Source organism: Carcharodon carcharias, chromosome 16 (assembly GCF_017639515.1).
Source record: "Carcharodon carcharias isolate sCarCar2 chromosome 16, sCarCar2.pri, whole genome shotgun sequence".
Taxonomy (NCBI): domain Eukaryota; kingdom Metazoa; phylum Chordata; class Chondrichthyes; order Lamniformes; family Lamnidae; genus Carcharodon; species Carcharodon carcharias.
In genome coordinates this window covers 24,354,978-24,376,773 of record NC_054482.1, presented here as the reverse complement: position 1 = coordinate 24,376,773, position 21,796 = coordinate 24,354,978, and the positions used below count along the sequence as shown (strand labels likewise).

The following is a 21,796-nucleotide window of genomic DNA, read 5'->3' as shown; positions in this document are numbered from 1 at the left end:
AAAATCTCGTCACATTTCAATTATTTTATGTCCTCTGGACTGTTCTCATTCACCAGTTTATCTAGAGTTATACAATTCAAACATATGAATTATGTTATTTATGGTCTCTGCTCCTTAGATGAAAATTGACAGCATCAAATGTAACTCTTTGTAGCACTTATGTTTCATTAACAACAGCATTAACATCCCTGCACTCCTGGCTTAATTCTATCTTGAAACGTCAGGACAAATATCATCCCCATTTCAGATACAGCAGATTTACAGACCACTTGAAAGTATGAATAGTAATTGACATATTTCCCCTTGCATTTCTTTGACAATTCTCATGTCTATGATATACTGTCCAAGTGCCCTACACATAGGCAAAACCAGAAGGAATTAACTAAGACATGAATTATTACTGTCCACCTGCATACTATGCAAACATGTGATAATAACTGTACAGTTCTGTGCCACATTAATCTTCCATTCAGATGCTCACCCCCATAAAAGGAGCACTTACCATCCATCTTCATTGCTGGTAATACAAGAGACATTTTCGGTCTGGTTGTCTTATTATGGGTGATAGCTGGCAGCAAAAGATGATCCTGAAATAAAAACAAGACTAATGTTGTTACAATGCATTCTAGCAATTATCAAAGAGCAGGATCAACCCTTAGCGCTTAAAGCTTGGGCTTGTTTGAAAGCAAGCACTTGGCATTTTAAGTAAACTTTACTTTCTGAAATCAAATATTTTGCAATTTTTGAAGTTCAAATGAATGGAAACAAGTTAATCCTTCTACGTATCCACTTAGTGCAATTTGAAAGCTTACATTGAGCTTTGTCATCCCTCCCATTTCCAGTTGGAGTGGGGAGAGTGGGAGCTGTACCATTGGGATGGCATTCATCTGAACTGTGCTGGGACCAGAATACTGGCAAATCAAATAACCAGGGTTGTAGAAAAGGATTTAAATTAAATAGTTGGCTCGGGGGAGGTGGGGGGCCATGTTCACATGCCAGGAGATTTGGAAAGTTAAAGAGAAAGGACAAGGCAATAGTACAGGACAATGATACAGGTAATGATAACCAGGGTGTGACATGAAGGGACAGAGCGTACAAACAGAAGAGTGCATCAGCAAACGTAATCAGAATAGGCAAAGACAATAACAAGACAGAATTAAAGACTCTTTATCTGAATACACACAGCATTCATATCAAAATGAATGAATTGATATCATACTCAGTTATTTCTATTTGTGCTATGATAACCATTGGAGAGATGTGGTTGCAAGGTGGCCAAGATAGGAACCTAAATATTCAAGGGTATTTGACATATCAAAAGGACATGGGGAGAGGAAAAGGAGGTGGGGCAGCTCTGTTAATAAAAGATGAGATCAGTGCAGCAGTGAGAAATGATCTTGGTTCAGAAGATCAAGATGTAGAATCAGTTTGGGTGGCGCTAAGAAATATCAAAAGAAAGAAGTCACCGGTAGGAGTAGGTTACAGGGCCCCTAACAGTAGCTATACAGCAGGCCAGATTGAACATCAAGAAATAATGGGAGCTTTCAAGAAAGGGACTGAAATAATCATGGGTGACTTTAATCTTTACATCGACTGAGCAAATCAAATTGGCAAAGGTAGCATGGAGAATGACTTCATAGAGTGTATTCAGGGCAGCTTCTGAGAACAATACGTTCTGGAACCTACCAGGGAACAGGCTATTTTGGACCTGGTAATGTGTAAAGAGACAACATTAATTAATGACCTCATATTAAAGGATCCTCCAGGGAAGTAATCAGAACATGAAAGAAATTCACATCCCTGTCCTGGTAATTTCATAGCTCGACACAACAAAACCTTGAAAAGTTCACAGTGCAACAGATTGACAATATACAAGTACTTAAATAGCTGTTCTAACATTTAGGACATGATGAGGTTACTAAAAGCAACATATAAATACAGGTTTTTTCCTTTATATCATCGAACAAATGATGGTGTCTCCTTCACTGATTTCTTGCAAATAATGTGCACCACTACACAGCCATGTCACTTTTTCTCTTCCCGATTCTATAGTTAATGTGACTTCTATCAGTTTAAACATGAGCGTGTGACATGGGCAAGGTAGCTTGCAGTTGAATGGAACCAATTTTACAGTTAGCAGAGAAGGATAAACAAACTTAAGCAGGAATTACCTGCAAACTCATCTGATCTTCAGCCAAAAGCAGTCAGCTATTTCTTCACCAGTGATGAAAGGGAAAGTTGACCTCATTAAAAATATATTTCCTTCATCTCCCCCTCTAAATATCACAGAACTAGAGTTTATCTGAGCCAATAAGATTCAGATGAAGTTCACTTTCAGACCAAAGCATACATTCATTCCAAAAGTGTATTGAGTGATGCATGATATTTACGTTAAAATTAACCAGCTTTCTTTTACAATGACTGTCATATAAAAGATATAAACTAAGATATAAAGAATGGATGTTTAGCATTATGATGTTTTTATTATAGATATCTGCAACAATTTTTGAACAACAACTTCTGTCAGGGGAAATTCTCAAGCCTGATTGTGAAGAAGACACTGAGACGTGGATGCTTTGGCAGAGACTGTTCACTGCTCACCACAGAGCTTGCTTATCCACTCTAACACCCTCCCCACAGTGCTGGCTGACTTGTCTATACATACACATCTGAGTTAACTAATCAATACCCAGCACCTATTCACCTTATTACTTCAAACTACTAGATGTTTAACATCCATCAACAGAACCTGTTAGACACTCACAAATTATACTTATACAATGCCTTTCAAGTAAAGAAATATGCCAAGATGCTTTGCTGGAGAACTGGAGGGCACTGACAAGCTGGAGACAAGTTGGAGAAGATGCTGAAATGCGCATTTGAAGAGGTTGGTTTTACCAAAGCTTTTAAGAGATTGGGAACAAGACGACAAATTTTTCTAAAAAAATTCTCCTTTATAGCTGACAACACCTTGGCATGGAGACAAGTTGGAGAAGATGCTGAAATGCGCATTTGAAGAGGTTGGTTTTACCAAAGCTTTTAAGAGATTGGGAACAAGACGACAAATTTTTCTAAACAAATTCTCCTTTATAGCTGACAACACCTTGGCATGCAATTCAAGGACTGGGTCTGGTCTGCGTAAAAGATCACAATGGCTGAAGGCTCTGAGATGGGACAAGCAGGAGTTACCAGAGCCACATGAACTAACAATGTGCTGAAAATAGGACTGGAAAATGCTGCCCTATTTCCTAACACCTAATCACACAAAAGAATGATACAAAATTTTTGGGGCACAGCATTGGTAAATCTAAGGAAAACTGATTTCAAAGCAAAAAAATTATTTCAAGTAAGTGTTATCTTTTTTCCAGGATATCAGCTTAAACATTGCTGCATATTTCCCACATAACAGTTCAGTAAATAAATTGGAAGCCTGTTTCAGATGCCAGTCATTCTCAGTTTTCATTCCCAACAGGAATGAAAAATATTGTGTTACTAAGCAACGTTCTAGCAGCTTTCCACGCAACACTTTTCTTTATTTTCTCATTTCTAACAATTTTTCTCCCCCTCTATTCCAGACTGTCTACATTCTTACAATACCCCCTGGAGCCAATTAAAAATGAAATGTTGATAACGTGGCCTTACAGATACTGATATTATGCTACAAGCTGTAACCGTGCGAAGGTCTCAATAGAACTTTAGCAACATTAGCAGAAAAATTGGATCTCACTGCCATGCTTTTTGACATTGCTTAAACACCTTTTTGCTGACACTGGCTGTTTTCTTTGATATTTTTGGGTAAATGAATGAAGCTGCTGCAACAGTAACAGGTTAGAGAAAACCCAAGTCATGGTGATAAAGCATGGAATAGGTGAGGATTTTGCATTTTCATACCTTATTAGGACACAGATTATAGCTCATTCTAAAGCGCAGTACTCAGCCTGAGTACTTGGTGCAGCCAAGTAACTTGTGACTGCTTGAGCTAATGGGCAGCAGAAGTAGCAGCTCAATTGCCAAATCAAAACCTGTTTCATACAGCTAGAAGTCTGTCAATAAAAGTACTGCAAATATATCAATGTTTGCCATTGATTAGTATGTGCACTGTGATGCAAGCTCTCCCATCAGGAACAATGCTAAGTGGCAATTTTGCACCACAGCTGAAAAAGATGAAAGCTACAAGGTACTTGGTACATTCGGTGTTTCCTTTTGACATGGCTAGGGCTAAATTATAAGTTGCAAAAAGATATTAGAAATTGGTCAAAACGTATATCCCAGTATCAACTGAATGTATATTGTTTCATTATGCCACAATCCACTTTTATCCAATTAATCTAGATCATTCTAAAATTTCTTCTGCACTTTGACCTTCTGGCCCCAAGTTTGACCAACTCATTTGCTGTTCAATAACTCATGGAATCAGTCTTCCATTTTTCCAAAAACTAGACCCTGGTCTGAGATCTTAGGATCATCTCATTCCCCTTTCAAACAAAACAGTGTCAAGAGATGTGTCAACCCTTGTTCATTATCAAAACACTGATCAGATTTGAGCTTTTTGCTATCACTTCAGCTTTCACACCAACATAACATGAAGCAGAATCCACCTGTGAACGCATTTTTTGAGTTTATCCAGCCATGACTTTGACAGAAGGCATAACGGTATTTGGGATGAAAGAGGAGGGAAATACATAAGAAAATTTAATGTACACAACTCCTGCAAATAGCCAGGCTGACTCCAGGATGTCAATAAGTTGGTTCCCTCCGACCAATGAATGCTTGCGAGGGAATGCTGTAGGGAGGAGGGGCATGAGAGACAGAGAGAGAGAGAGAGAGACAGGCAGAACCATAACTTATGAGATAATTCAAGTTTCAAATTCCCGAGGTTTCATTTTGCATTATCTTACTTTTTCATGAGAGGCACAGGGCTGATGTAGGCAAAGGAACATGTTGAGTGCCGCAGCTAATTCTATGTTGTGCAAGCTAATTCTATGTTGTTGACAATATGCTTGTTATTTGGAATTGGGTACAATGGAAGAGTATTGCCTTTGGTTTTCCACTTGTTGGAAGAGCAATAATAGTCTCAGGCACTTATTCTTCAAGTACCTGAAACAGTTCCTGTCGAAGAGCACAACACTCAACAATCTCAAAAACAACTGCTTGTGCGAAGCCTTTGTAATGGTTTGTGCAAAGCCTTTGTAACTGTGAATCTAAAAGACAGACAACATGGCTTCTTTGGTAACATGTGCACCTTTAGACTGCATTATCATGATGTGTACAATTTTTACTTCAGAATGGAAGGAAAGTCCTCTGGCCTTGACTCTCACTTGATTTTTGACCAGTTATACATAAATTGGAGATAATACTGCTTGAAATATATGTAATTATCTATGTCCAGTTGTCTTAGCTTGCTACTAGTTATTCTATAAGAAAAAGTCATGTTCACTTTGCATAAGACTAGATTTCAATACCTTAGATCGGCAATCTGTTAAATAATGGCAAATATATTTTCTCTGACAATAATATGTTTACAAATGCAGACAGCATGTGCTCTACAAGCTTAATTCTAGGATTGTCTGACCATCTAATGCAAAATTAAACAACTTCACCAATGCCTGAACTTCTCACCTGTAACTTTACATTCCCTTAACTGGCTGATTTAAAACTTTTATCGAGTTCATGGCAGGTGGAATAGCTGTGTCCTTTAAACTTCCAATTGTTTCGTCAGGTCTTATTAAATTGGCATGGTCTCAATGAGAAGCAAGGAAAGCATTTTTGTACTGCTCTGTAATCATGTGGTATAAATGTACCTACCCTAAGGTGCAGTTTAAATAAAGTCATTGTGTGGCAAAATAAGAAACTGCTCTTTCTGTCTTAACGCTCCTGATATTCACCGCTGTTGTAAATACTGATGATACAATGTCTTTAACTCTTGATAGAAAGCAACTATTTGTATTTCTTGTGACTAAATCAGATTATCCTGTGTCCCAGAATGAATTGTATAAAGGCAATACAAGTAATGCAACATTTTTCATCATATCTTTTACATTCAACAAGACATGTTAAAAGGATCATTTGCACACTTTCAAAATGTAAAAATTAACAAAAATAGTTTGTCTATGGTACAAGGACCAATGGCTCTGTGCAATTGGAACAGCAAGTCCCGCAGCAGAGATCTGCTCAAAGTTGATGCTCATCAACTCAGCCACGTCAGCAGAGAAGATTCTGTGTCACAGCTGTTTCACATAAGTACTACCAAGCTGTTTCCATCTGTGCACATATTGCAACCATTCTGCCTTTTTATTTTTGTCATCCAAAGCTGTTGGTCATTAAGGTTACAGTAGCAGTCAGTTCAAATGAGGTTAACCCAAAATATGAAGGCCGAATGTTACAAATGTCACCTGCACACTCAAGAGCAACCTCCTTGCTGGATCTCCTCATAGCTTTTGCCATGAATTCATTGTTACACTTAAGTTATTGCAACAGCACATGAAGTGCTCAATATGTGTAACTAAAGCAGAAACATTTTATTCGCTTGCCTATAAGATGATGAACCTGAATTTAAAAAAAGCTTTTGTGCAGCTCCTATCACCTTCAGCTTACACTTCTTTTAGGCTAAATCAAGAGCATGCTAAACCTGTCTGCCCATGCAAGTGGCCATATAAGATTTTATACACAATTTGAAGAGCAGCACAGGAGTTCTCCCATTCTCATGGCCAACAATTATTCCTCAACCAACACAAACAGAAAGAGATTATGTAGTTATTTCATTAGTCTTAGGATCTTGCTCCACATAAAGTGACTGATGCATTTCCCGAAATTATACCAGTGACTACGTTTGCAAAGTACTTCATCAGCTGTGAAGCACTCAGGATGTCCTGAGGACAGGAATAGCACTGTATAAATGCAACTTCTTTCTCTATTGTACGACTAGGTTTTCTTGATTCTCTGAGGAGAACTGATCCCCTCCTTTAATAATCCAGCAAACGGCTGTCTTCAACTGCAACATCGAAGTCTATTCTTGTAGACCCATGTTGGTATTGGCTCCCGACTTCTTGTGATGCCACTGCACCTTGGCTTGCCACTGTTCCATTGCAGGCTCTGGTTCAAGAGTTGAAGACTTTCAGGGCTGCATGTATCTGGTAGTAGAGGGCATTCTCGATGTTTCATTGTTTGGAATGCTGCTCCACAGTCAGAGTCGACAGAATTCATTTGGCTCTACATCCCCCACTTCAGTGGTAGGGTTTTGCAGCAACTGACATTGCTGAAGCAATTGAGACACAGCCAAGTAGGCCTTTTTTGATGGTTCCTGATAGAAAAGATTCCTCTGCTTTATTAGGTAACTCATATTCCTTTGTCCGTACATGTGTTGACCAATCAGCAAGTTGTGGGGGTTATGTTCTAGGGGCTGGGCAGTATGCAAGTAGCTGCCCCTCTTAAATCTCTTTGTTGCTGGCTCTTTGTATTAGAGGGGAATTAATAAGCAGACAGGAAACAGGTAAAAATAAATGGGTCTTTTTCGAAGTGGCAGGCGGTGACTAGTAGGGTACTGCAGGGATCAGTGCTTGGGCCTCAGCTATTCACAATATATATCAATGATTTGGATGAGGGAACCAAATGTAATATTTCCAACTTTGCTGATGACACAAAACTAGGTGGGATTGTGAGCAGTGAGGAGGGTGTTATGAGGCTTCAAGGTGATTTAGACAAGTTGAGTGGGAAAATATATTGTTGATGTAGTATAAAGCAGATAAGTGTGAAGTTATCCATTTCAGTACGAAAAACAGAATGGCAGAGTATTATTTAAATGATGATAGATTGGGAAATGTTGATGGACTAAGGGATCTGGGTGTCCTTGTACACCAGTCACCCAAAGCAAGCACACAACTGCAACAAGCAGTTAGGAATACAAATGATATGTTGGCCTTCACTGCAAGAAGATTTGAGTACAGGAGCAAGGATCTCTTCCTTCAGCTGTACAGTGCCTTGGTGGGACCACACCTGGAGTATTCTGTGCAGTTGTGATCTCCTTACCTAAGAAAGGGCATACTTGCTATAGAGGGAGTGCAGCGAGAGTTCACCAGGTTGATTTCTGGGATGGCAGAGTTGTCGTATGAGGAGAGATTGGGTTGACAAGGTCTGTATTCCCTGGAGTTCAGAAGAATGAGAGGGGATCTCACTGAGGGTATTAAAGTTTGACAGGGCTGGACAGACTGGATGCAGGGATGATGTTTCCTCTGGAAGGCAGGGTCCTAGAACAAGGGTTCACAGTCTCAGAATACAGAGTAGGCTATTTAGGGCTGAGATGAGGATAAATTTCTTCACTGTGTTTGGTGAACCTGTGGAATTCCCTGCCACAGAAGGCTGTGGAGGCCAAGTCACTGGATAGATTTAAGAAGTAAGTAGATAGATTTCTAGACACTAAAGGCATCAAGGGGTTGGGGAGAGCGCAGGAGTAAGGCACTGAGATAGAGGGTCAACCATAATCATATTGAATGGAGAAGCAGGCTCAAGGGGCTGAATAGGCTACTCCTGTTTTCTAGTTTCTATGACGGCGAGGGTTACTGGTCTGCTTTGTTCATTCTGCTCTTGATGCAACTTGCCTCCTTATGATGGGTGAAGCAATACTACAAAGCAGATACAGATCATCCACTTAAGTAGGCTTCAGGACAGGATCCAACTTCTTGGCATGGGAGAGGGTTTCCAGACTGGGCCTACTGTTTACACTTATGCGCACAAGCAATTTGGAAAGATTGGTATCTCTAAAGTCAGCTACACACGAACTAGTTCTGTCGAAGGGTCATGAGGACTCGAAACGTCAACTCTTTTCTTCTCCGCCGATGCTGCCAGACCTGCTGAGTTTTTCCAGGTAATTCTGTTTTTGTTTTACACACGAACAAAATGTTTAATGTGAAACCATTGCAAATGATCAGATAAGTATGCAATGTGAAGTGAATATACCATGACTGAATTCACTTCACTTGCTTTGGTCACCACTGATAACAGGATCTGTAAACACTTGGTGAAAAGAAAAACTTTAGGCTTTTCAATGGAAGAAACACCAAGAGGCCAATGATGCCCAGATGTGAACAGATGTGAACCGATACAAGGAAATGCCCAAAACAAAATTATTTCAGATAACAGCAACTTTGGAGCAGCCAATCCTGGGAGAACTGAACTTTCTGGTAAAATCCTTTTGCATGATTATTGATAGCAGTTTCAAATAATATACATTTTAACCCAGACTCTCGTTAACTTGGATAAGCTGAGATTTCCTTTGTTTTGTTTTTGACATATGGGCGTGCTAAAAAATCTATGACTGGATGTATGTATCATTGTCAAGGACAACATTTATTGCGCATTGCTGATCATCTTTGAGGTGGTGGTGGAGAGCTGCCTTCTTGAACTGCTGCAACGTGCAGTGAAGGGACTCCAACAGTTCTGTTAGTGAGCGAGTTCCAGGGTTTTTTTTAATTGACCTAGTAACAATGAAGTAACAGCAATATATTTCCAATCAGGATGGTGTGTGACTCGGAGGGGAACCTGGAAATGGTGTTCAAATGGGCCTTTTGGCCTTGTCCTTCTTGGTGGTCAAGGTCATGGAAAGAAAATGACACAAATGAAAAGGAATAGAAATATATTGACTATCCTTTTTTTTCCCCACTCACTAATGAAGTACAGAACTGCAGCAAAACAGATCTCGCTTCCCTCTAAAATTCTATATAAAGATCACAGTAATTAAAAGCAGGCCTCCAACTGTACCAACGCTGCAAACTTTTTAAGGATGTCATTGCTGAGATTTGTCAAATGAAGAATGGATTTGTTTATTTTTGTTTTGGAGTCAATGCCAATGTATTTTGTTGGCCCTCTGGCACATAAATGGCAAACTCTGATTCATTCTCGGTCAAGCTAATCCCAAATTCAAATCAGTGGTCTGGCATCAGTCTTCGAGCAAAGACTTCAGGGATTAATGTGCAAACGTTGAAGTCATCTTACTCCCCTTCACTGAAGCCAGGCAATGCAACACAGCAACCTGTTAGTAGCTCCATATTAAATCAATACTTGCACTCAACAAACCATCATCAAAATGAAATAACATTTTAATTGATAATTCAGTGTTATGTTTCCAAATCACCTATGGAGTCATATGGATAACCTCCTGCAAACGTGACAACATGACAACTTATGCTTTTGGCAAAACTATGAGATTGTAAGAGCAGCAAAATATTTTCAGCAAATCAAGCAGAAGATGATGTTGTAATAAGGAACAGAAGGTGATTCAGCGGCTTGAGCCTATTCCACCATTCAAATAGATCATGCTGACCTGTACCTCACAATTTTATTTACCGGCTTTTGATTCATGGCCCTCAATACCCTTACCTAATAAAATCCACCGATTTAATTCTTCAAATTTTTTATATGATCCAGCATCTATTTCCTTTAAGGAAACAGAACTTTACATTTTCACTACACTGTGTGGGAGCAAACACATTCTGACTTCACTCATGAATGCTGAACTCTCATTTTAAAAGATTATGCCCCCTTGTTCTGGATTACACACTAAAGAAAATAAATTTTTTGCTTCAACTCTGTTGAATTCTTTTCTCATTTTACACACCTTAATTAAATCACCCTTTCATTTTCTAAATACAAGGGAATACAAGCCAAATTTATGCAGTCTGATTTCTTTTGATTTAACCCTTTTAGCCCCAGTATCATTTCAGTCAAGGCCAATATCTCTTTCCCGAGGTGAAATGCCAACATTGAAAGCTATACTCCAGATGGGGGTCTAACCACTGCTCTGTTGAACTGAAGCATAATTTATTACCCTTTGTAATCCTGCCCCTTGAGATCAAGCCAGCAATCCATTTGCCTTAAAGATTGTTTTTTTTATACCTGACGTCTAGCTTTTAGTGATTTGTGTACCTGGGCCTCAAACCTTTTCACTTCTCCACAGTTATAGAATAACATAGGAACAGGATCAGTCCTTCAGGCCTGTTCTGATACTCAATTATATCATGGCCGATCTGTACCTTCACTGAATGTACCTGTCTTGGTTCCATACCTTCAATACTCTAACTAAAATCTATCAAACTTTATTTTTGAAATTTCAATATACTGAACTTCCATCAGTTTTTCAAGAAGAGGCAATGTTCCAGATTTCCACCCAGTTGTGTGAAGAAGTGCTTTCTGGCATCACTCCTGAATAGCCTAGTTCTAATTTTAAGTTTATGCTTCATTGTGGTGGATCCTCCTGCCTGAGGATAGTTTCCCTCCATCTACTCCACTAAATCATATGATGCATATCAAATTTAATCTTTTACATGCAAGAGAAGATAAGCCTAGTGTATGTAACCTCTGAGTGGCAGGATCATTTTGAGTTATTGGCCCTATCCTTTTGCAGGTAAGGGTCTAATGTTCAGGATTACAAGCCATGGTCAATGGCAAAATCAGTGAAATTTTGGTGGTTATGGCGGAAGAGCTAGAACCAAGAGACAATAGCTGCTTACAAGCAGAGAGGATTCTTTGGCAAGGGCATTTGTGTTTCCTTTAAGGAACGCAATGGGAAACTACCTCAGGTATTCTTATCCTTAGTCATATGGCTCAATACTTACTGAAGTAGAAAATGGGAGATCCCTACAAGCAACTGAAAAGCTCAGAACCATAAAGTGTGGAAAACTGTGCAGAGGACCTGCACTTGGACTGATCATCACGACTACATGACATGTACTCACCTTTTCTCGGTCTGCGATCATTTTGAAGCACTAATATCCCTCTAAAGCTGACATCTCCTCCTTGAGGTGTGGCGCCCAGAACTGAATATGGTGCCCCAAGAGAGACCCATCCAGAGCTCTGTAAAGCTATAGGATAATTTGCATCCCTTTGTATTGCAATTCATGAGAAACCAGTATTCCAGTAGCCTTTTCATTTATTCTGCACAATTTCTACAATTCTTAACCTTTGTATAAGCTCTTTCTTACAGCTTTATTATCTTTCTCAATTCCCTTGTTGACCAAGGTTCTTTAATTATACAGTAGAGCTCTTGCCATTTCAGGGTAGGTACAAGTCTTGTATTCTATCAAATATTTTTGAACAACTCCCATGGTTCATGCATAGTTGTATGTGTTAATAGTTTTGCCCAGTCTGTAGTGGGTAATGCCTGTCTCATGCCTCCAAAGTTAGCCTCAATGAAATTTAAAACCTTAGTTCACAACTCACCCTTTTTCGTCTCAAACCCAACATCAAATTCTATTATGCTATTGTTACTGTTAGCTGGGTGGTCCCTTATCATTAGATAATTGACTAATTCAGGTTTATTACTCCTTAATAAATCTAAGATGTTGTCTCTTGCTGATTCAAGAACCAAATGGTCCAGAAAACTGTCTGAAATGCAATCAAAAATGCACATCCTTTGGAAATGAAACTGGTTTGCTTCCCCTAGTCAGTACAAAATTTAAAGTCTGCAATTATAACTTTTTTTTGCAATGTGCTTCTCTTAAATCTATGCTTATGCATCCCACAATTTCATTACTGCTATCTGGAGGTCTATACACAGGACATCAATTCTTGCATCCTTTTCTATTTCTCTGTTCTATCCATGGCATTTCTACTGCTTTCTCAACCTTACTGATAGCCCCTTGTTCGACTGCTATTTTGGTATCAATATTGGTGCTCCTCCTCCTTTTCCGATTCCCCTATCCTTTTTAAAGACCTTATAATATTTATCCCCTAGTCACAGTCTGTTATTGGCCACATTTCAATAGTGACCATCATGTCATATCCTTTTAGCTCAATTAGCTTCTAATTGACTTGATCTGTAAGCTAGGGTTCAGTTGGTAGCACTACTGCCCCAAGTCAGAAAGTTGTGGGTTCAAGTCCCACTATCAAATTTAGCACAAAAATTAAGGGTGACATTCCAGTGCAGTACTGAGGGCCTGCTGAACTGTCAAAGGTGCTGTAATTTACATGAAACTTTAAACCAAGTCCTTATCTTTCCACTTTAGGGGACGCAAAAGATTTTATGGCACCATTTCCAACAAAAGCAGGAGAGTTACCCCGGGTGTCCTGGCCAATACTTGTCCATCAATCATCATTACTAAAACATATCATCTGGTCATTGTCACACTGCAGTTTGTGAGAGCTTGTTGTGTGCAAATTGGCTGCTGCATTTCTTACAGTACAACAGTGACTACCTTTCATAAGTATTTAATCAGTTGTAAAGCTCTGGAAATGCATGTCCTTTTTTCTTTAGATCCTATTTTGCCCATATGCCCACTTTTTAAATTTATCACGTGTATTTTTTAAAATCATTTCAGTTGTATTTTGACCAGTTATTTTGTTATGTCTGGTGTTGTTTTGAAGCATTTATACTATCAGTTGGATTAATAATGACCTTGACTTTGTCTTCTTCCTTTTTTAACCTTTAGGTTATTTTCATTTGTCAAATCCTCATCTCTTTGTTAAGTAAATATGCTGATTTGATTCACTTGGATTTAAAGTGGGCGGCCTTACAATTGCCCACAATGAACTTCATCTCCACAGTTTTGCCCAGAAACTTAATCTATATCCCTTTGTAACTTTTTGTTCCTGTCTACAAAATTTCTTGCACCTCTGAATTTAGTGTTGTGTGAAAACTTGAACATGCAACTCACAATTTCTTCCTACAAGTGACTGGCATGTGTATGTTCAAAAGCCGAGACCCCTGTACTAACCCTTGGGGAACTTCTGCCTTTTTAAAAATTTGTCTTTGGTATTTGAATGTCATGGGAAGGCCAGCATTGATTACCCATTGCTAATTGTGACTTGGAACTATATTGCTGTTCCTTCACTATTGCTGGGTCAAAATTTTGGAACTCCCTTGGGGGTACATGAATTGAAGCAATTCAAGAAGGCAGCTCAATACTGTAGATTAACTTATTCTATTATTCGATTAATCTATTTTTCCTTAGTTCTGATGAAGAGTCATTTGGACTCGAAACGTTAACTGTGTTCCTCTCCGCAGATGCTGTCAGACCTGCTGTGTTTTTCCAGGTATTTTTGTTTTTGTACTGTAGATTAAAGGTTTAATATCAGAAGCATACATGATGCTCATGTAATAATGATGTCAGATCATATGACTGACATAAGTGAGATCTGGAAGGAGGAGAAGCTCCAACCTCGTGTAGAGGTGCGAATGTGTTCATACTGGTTGTAAATAGAGAGTAATGGTTTTGAGAATCTACAAGCTCAAGCAGAATACTTTAGGGGAACAGGCAATCCCGAAAACTCCAGGCTAGACCCGGACCATACAATGAAACAATCATGGACTTCTCAAGGACAGTTAGGGATGGGTAACAAATACTCACCCATGCCCGGTGAAAGGATAAAAAAAAGACTGAAGGGGCAGTAATTGCCGGATTAGATTTGTCCTGCTTTTTGTGGACAGCACATAACTGAACAACTTTCTACATTATCAAGTAGATGCCAGTGATCTAGCTGCACTGGAACTGTTTGGTTAAGTATTGAAGCACAAGTCTTCCGTACTACAGGGCCAATAGTTTTGCTATATCAGATGCCTTCAGTCATTTTTTGATACCATGAGAAGTGAATTGAGTTGGCTGAAGATGCATCTGTGATATTGGGGGCCTCAGGAGCAGTCGGAGATGGATCATCCACTTGGCGTTTCTGACTGAAGATGATTGTAAATGTTTCAGCCTTATCTTTTGAAATCCCCCATCATTGACTAAGCCCTTGGCTTCTTCCCTTTATTTTATTTAATTTAAGGGGACAGAGCATCATGGTTATGTTACGGGACTAATAGCCCCACTGAATGGAGTTTCAAATCTCACCACGATCTCAATTTTTTAAGATCTGGAAACGAAAACCTGGTACCAATAAAAGAGACCATTATGCTGTCGGACTGCTGAAAAAAACAAACTGATTTGTTAATGTCATCCAGGGGAGCAAACCTGTTGCCTTGACCCGATCTAGTCCATATGTGACTCCGGTGCCAAACAAATATGGTTGACTCTCATCTACACTCTGATGTCAAGAATATCAACCAAACAGCATTGTGAGAGCACCTGTACCAAACAAGTTCCAGTGGCTGAACACCATCTTCTCAGGGATAACTAGGGACAGGCAATAAACATTGGTTTTGCCAGTGATAATTACATGCCAGAAATAAATAACCAAAGGAAAATAAAAAAACAATTTCTGCAGCAGTTCCATGAATTTACCTTTCTTGCTTATCATTTCATTTCAGAAAAATATTCGCTGTCAGTTCAATTCTTCTAATCTGCATAAACTTCCTCCCACCACCCTTATTCACTAACATGATCTGTGATAATTGCAAATAATGATACTCCTTGCATTGGTGTTATAGTTTCACCTCAATTGGCAGTCCTCCGACATTTGGAGTAACATGAATGCATAAATTAAATCCTCCCTGCTCTATTTTCCCTAGTTTTTGATTCAGAGTTTGAAAATTATGACCTTAATTGTACTTGGTCATTAATCTATACAACAAGTGGTCTTGTTCTCCAAATGTGTCAAGGTCTGCTCATTTTGTTTCTCGTGCTCTTCCCAATGAAGAATATTCTCACCTTGTAAATTATGTTAGCGATCCCAGCTGAGATTACCCCTGGACAAGCCTGATCCCAGGGTGGAACCCAGTTTGATAGATCCTAACTTTTATTTGTTTGTTTAGATCAGCTACTCGAGAGTAGCTACTGAACAGGGTCACAGGAGTCAGCTGATGGACTCGTAAAATAGTAAAACATATATCAAACAAGAAAAGATGGAAATATATTACAATACTCCTTCACCCATAGCTATACCTTTACAGATATATACAGATTTGTAAGGATAATACTAGTTACAAAAGGTATCCTATACTCTAATGTCCACAGTAAATACACAGTCCATGTACCAATAGGCACCCTGTGGTCAGACACGCCACACTCTGAAACCAAGTCACAGATGCGACCCCAACCAGATGCTATGGATCTCTCCTCAACTCCCCCCAGACACTTGTCACACTGTATGCCAACCAGTCTCACTGCACTCCATCTTTCACATGAGGGTTTCCAATCTCCACTCTCCAAGGCCTTGCCTTGGAATCTTGTCCCAAACCAACGCTTTCTCTCAGACGCCTTCCAGGGTTTCGAACTCTCCTTCTGATGTTCCTCTTCCCTGGGTCACCAAATACATTCAAGCTATCTTCCACATTCAGTCTCTCACTGACTAAGCTGACACCAGTACCATTGCTTCACATGCCCATAGCAAGGAGTTACAGGCCTTCAGTTGTCTCTTTGGACCTTTTTGCCTCTTGCAAGCTGTTCTCACTTGAAATCTACTTTCTGCAGCTTTTGCCTCTTTAAATCTGAAGCTTGGAGCTCTCTGCCCCTGACTCTTAACTTCACTTATCAGGACCTTTTCCAGGCTCTTATCCTTCCTTTGACTAGAAGGTCTGCTTGGGACTTTCCCCCATTTCTGTCTCACTTCTTTGGCCTTGGGACCTTTTGGTTCTTTTGGGAAATCTGCAGCTCTGTCTAAAAGTATCCAGCATCTCTAGGGTCTTGGCTTCAAACTGAACTTAAAACTGCTGTTTCTTCAGTTTTTCTGTGTGTGTCTATGGGTGGGACCTGCTTCTCTGGACCCCTGTTGGCATTCTCAAGGGCAGTTAGGGATTTGTTTGTTTAGCTTAGCTGTAATAGTCGTAAAGAATCTCATTGAAAATGTAGGCACCTTTTTTAAAGTGAAACTAAAACTCAATTTGACCTTTCTTAATACACAGATACAGAAATGCAAATCAAACTTAAACTTTAAAGCTAAATCTCATTATTAAAACCTACAAATACCAATATAACTTAATAAAACTCTCTCTATTTCCTAACAATTAGCATTGCTACACATTTGCTACACAGTGCTTGTTCACTTTTTTGTACAATGAGTGCAAATGAAATAAATTGAGAAAATTGACTCAGATGGATAGAAAACTCATGAGCTAAAAATTTAAAGTGCCTTTACATTACAGCCATCACATTCCAACAAAGTCTAAGTGTACCTTAAATCTGGATTGAACACTCAACTAACCACCAGAGAAAATGGGGCAAGACTGCGTGTGCACAAGAGCCATGTTGGGCATAAATCCTCCATTTACACTGCTTAAGTTTAATTTGGCTGAGTTTGGATTGAAAGCAAGTGCATTACTCATTTCTGATCAAACGCTAATCTTGAAGCTCAACTTCCTCATTAATATGTGCATTTAGTGCAATCAAATAGATCAACGCAATTATTAAGTTACTTTCTATTCAATGGAAGTTTGACTTTATTTGGTGTGGTGTAAAAGCTGTGGAGAGCCACTTGTGACTGAATTGAAAATTACAATGCACTGACCTCTTACCACCTGGAAGGACAAGGCGTGCAGGAATATGGAAACACCACCATCTGCAAGTTCCCCTCCAGTCACACATCATCCTGACTTGGAAATGTATTGCTGTTTTTTCTTTGTCACTGCATCAAAATCCTGGAACATTCTCCTTAATAGCACTGTCTGTGTACCTACAGTGCAAGGTGAACTGCTGCAATTCAAGGAGGCTTTGAGTCACCACCTTCTCAAGGGAAATTAGAGATGGGAAGTAAATTTTGGCCTTGCCAGTGAAGTCCACATCTCATGAATGAATAAATGAAAAAGATTGAGAGACATAAGATCAACTGAGCCAAAGGGGAAAATGAGGCATGTTGCCCCATTGACTGAGTAAATGTAGTCATTTGTGTGCCATTGGATTAGTTGGGTTAGATGCCAGGTTCAATCCGTGGTTTGTGCTGACTGCTGTTTTTCAGTACAGTTGGGTCCAGCACCCTCAGTTTTGGTAGCAGGGCGGTTGTGGGATGGTGCGCAATTATCAGCAACTGTCCTATTTAACCACTGTTAGAGGCACCTCTGCCCATGGCTCATTTCTCATTAACACCCAACATTTGAGGTCTCACTGCCCTTCTCAACATTCAAGAAAAATTCTGCATGTGCTTGGAGTCCACAAAATCCATCACGAGCAGAATTTTCCTGCAATGGCCTACTTGTCAGTTACGGATATTGTAGACTAAATGGCTGCCTTAAAGACCAATGTTGATGCTTTGGGAAGCAGCTGTACCATCCTCAGTGCCTAAATCCACTGAAATAGCTCAGAAGAGCAGTAGGAGATTGACATTTGGTATCCTGAAGCAGCAGCAAATTCCCAAAATACAACAAGGATATCTCCTTGGAGGAAAGCGGGTATTTTGTATGCATTTTAATGAGAAATGGGTCAAAAAGAATGTAGCCTTTGCTTTTCTTGTGATATTTTCTCCAATTAATATAATGAAAGAAAATGCGTTCTTTCAGATATCATTTCAAGTAAACAAATTAAATTGTTGAGCAAACAAAAATATGCAGCAAAATGAGAAGAACAATTGCTGTGCGCACCATAAACTGAGAGACAATTCTAAAACTCCCTCTGAGCAAGAACACATGGTTTTCATAAAAGCCATGTAAAACAAATGCAGCTGTCAAGAGCAATTAATTGCATTCCTTTGCTTCAGTAGAAGTCGCGTGGTCATCCTGAACCATCATTGCATCACACTAGCAAGGAGCTTCCGAGTGTAGCAACAATAAAGACAAACAGATTCTTTTTCGGCTTAAAGTGACCAATATGATCAATGAAAAAATTCCAAACATTTATCAACAGCCACATAAAATATTTGCAGCAAAGAAACTAAGAGACAATGCAAAATTGACCATATTCCAAACTCAATGTTATTTTGGAATCTGGGAGTGGGGAAGGGTTTGTATGTTTTGAAAGATTTATTTTAAAATGTTGCGATTGTGACTATGAAAACTGACTGAATAAGCATGTCCTTTTGATATTCAATTCTACTCACAAAACTCATCCGCTGAAGATGACAGCATGGCTCCCGGAGATACTAAGGACACTCTGACAGAACAGGGACGTCAGCAGAATAGCTTGCATTCTAACCATTATATTACAGCCTTTTCTCTATCCCTATTTCACTTACAAAAAGTTAGAATTATTTATTTATTCATTCTTCACAACAATAGTTTGCTTTTTTCTTTTTAAAAATAATTTTCTCTCCCTTGCTCCATCCAATTTTCTCCTCTGATGCTAACAAATAGCTTATCCCGCAGTCCAATATTATGAGTGCTGGCCAAACTCCACTCCCTTCCTGTATCAGCAGGTTGTTAATTCACAGGGGCCATCACAACTGAACCTAACCATGCAAAAAGCCAGCATGAGCCCATGGATAATGAACAGGAAAAGCAATCCTGGTTGAATTGCCCCTTCTGAGCCTTCAGGCAATTAAGATCAACTAATCAGCTATCTGATCTGAATTCTCACTGGATTTTCCCTACAATGGTCATTTCATTTATCTACTGAGCCTCACTGAAAAGTGGAGACTTTTCTATCAGTTAAAGTACATCATTGAGTCAATTTTGATTTTGTGAGGAAAGGAGGGGAGACAATGAAGGAACAGGACAAACTGGGCTACAGAAGCAAGGCTGATTGCAAGTAGCTTTGGCTGGTCAACCCTGACCTTGGTGCGATAAATGTTTTGTAATTGAACAATAGTACAAAAATGTCACTGTTCCATAGCATTCTTGGAAAAGGAAACTTGTTTCCAGCAAGATTAAGAAGATGGGGGAGTAAAAGTGGCTGAGCCAAGGCATAATTAATAAATTGTACTACAAGCACAAAGGAACCGCACAAGTCAAATCTTCGATCAATTTAGCTTAGGTAATTAGTTTTGCAGGTTTAGCTGAAACTTATGACAAACTCCCAACAAGTAAACATGGCACCAAAAGAACTACTCCAGTTCCAAAAAATATTTTCAGTCTGAATGTACGAAGGGTAATAATTTTTCCCCCTATTCTAAGGAATACAAGCAAAACTGACAGATGGGTATTAATTGTTCTTAGAAATTCTGATTGGTGGTCTTCAGCTTTACAGAGCAAAACAATTCAATTAACCTTCTGCCCAACCAACATCAATGTGCAAACTCAAGAGCAACCTTGGATTTTTCTGACAAGCTTAATTACTTTCAACTTTGTATCAAATTGAGCGATAACCGCATCAAAGAATCGGCACGACATAATGGGCCAAATGGCTTCCTTCTATGCTGTAAGATCCTATAATTGAAAATCTTCCACTTCAACTTGTAAACTAAAGTTAGTTCTTGACAAAGTTCAGACTTAAATAATCCCTTCAGTTGCCTGAAAATATTTCAGTTGGTATGCATAGTAGTTCTTTGAAGTCTCATGGAAGGATGTAATGGTGATTTCAGCTGAAGTCTCGACATTTGCTGTTCAGAGCATATCCCTAATCTTCGTTATGGATTTCCTTGATGCTTTGAATCTTGATTATAGTACGCATACCTAATAGTAGGCCCATCACTCAAACAGGGGTAAGTGCTTCTCTCTGGAGAATTATATTCTCAGAAACTCAGGCAAGTATTATACAGTCCTCCCCAATCTTTCACTATATCTACCTCAAACACACAAGAAAGAATTTATGAATATTAATAACATTACATCCATCAACCAGAATTGGGTGAAGGCAGTCAAAGCTAACTTCATAAAGCTGAGAAACTTCAAACATTCAAATTCTTCAGCAGATTATATGGGTCATGTCAATATAGACAGGTATATCAGGCAATTGAAGGGATTCTTGTGTGTAACAACTTCAGGCCATTCCTTTACTGTAATTCTAAGGGAAGATTTACAATTTATTCACATCTCAATGTGATGTAAATTGAATAAGTTGCCACCTGAAAACCATGCTTAAACCATGAAATGAAAGCAGGCAAACATAATTTTTGAACTTTTTTTTCAAATGTATGCCGCTGACCAGAAATTTAACTGGACCAGCCATATAAATACTGTGGCTACAACAGCAGGTCAGAGGGTTGGAATTCTGCGGTAACTAATTGAATTGTTTTGCTCACCTCCTGACTCCCCAAAGCCTGTCCACCATCTACAAGCCACAATCTACAAGTCAGGAGTGTGATGGAATACTCCCCAGTTGCCTGGATGAGTGCAGCTCCAACAACACTCAAGAAGCTCCACAGCTTCCAATCTCTCAACCTCTGCCACCTAGAAGGACAAGGGCAGCAGGTGCATGGGAAAACCACCACATGCAACTTCCCCTCCAAGCCAGTCACCATCCTGACTTGGAAATATATCACTGTTGCTGGAACAAAATCCTGGAACTCTCTTCCTAACAGCACTGTGGAGGTACCTACAACACAGATTGCAACGGTTCAATGGCTCAGCGCCATCTTCTTAAGGGCAACCAGAGCTGAACCATAAATATTGGCCTTACTTGTGAGATCCATATTCCAAGATTTTTTTAAAGCTTCAAGGTTAATAGAAGAGGAGGCTGTAAAAAGCAAATATCTCTCCCTTGTGAGCAACAATAATGCATCTGGGAAGCAGCTTTGCAGAGTGCATACTCTGTCAACCTGTGTTGAAGTATGAAACTTTAAAGGGGTTGTCAATGTAATGGAGCCAATCAATCCCAGGAAAAATAAAGTATCAGCTAAATATTGCAGTAAATTTCTCAGTGTCTGTAGATGCCCCTCTACCAGTCTCAAGTCCCGGTCTCCTCCACAAATTCAGGGAGCATATTTAGAATCATAGAATGGTTACAACACAGGTGAAGGCCATTCAGCTAGAAATGGGCTAAGTTATGCTGGGTTAAAAACCAGGAAGAAGTTGAGGGTCTGGTTCATGTCCAGCTTTACATCAACAGGTTGATACTAACCCCAGCAT

The 21,796-nt window shown here is 39.3% G+C and overlaps 1 protein-coding gene across 2 annotated transcripts in view; it reads right to left on the bottom strand.

Annotated features, from left to right (window-relative positions):
* The window catches only part of atf6 (activating transcription factor 6), a 368,108-nt gene that overhangs the window by 119,191 nt on the left and 227,121 nt on the right, over positions 1 to 21,796 (bottom strand). For both annotated transcript variants that reach the window (XM_041207876.1, XM_041207877.1), the window contains one exon: positions 503 to 587. In XM_041207876.1, the coding sequence (XP_041063810.1) occupies positions 503 to 587 (85 nt within the window). The remainder of the gene's footprint in view (positions 1 to 502; positions 588 to 21,796) is intronic.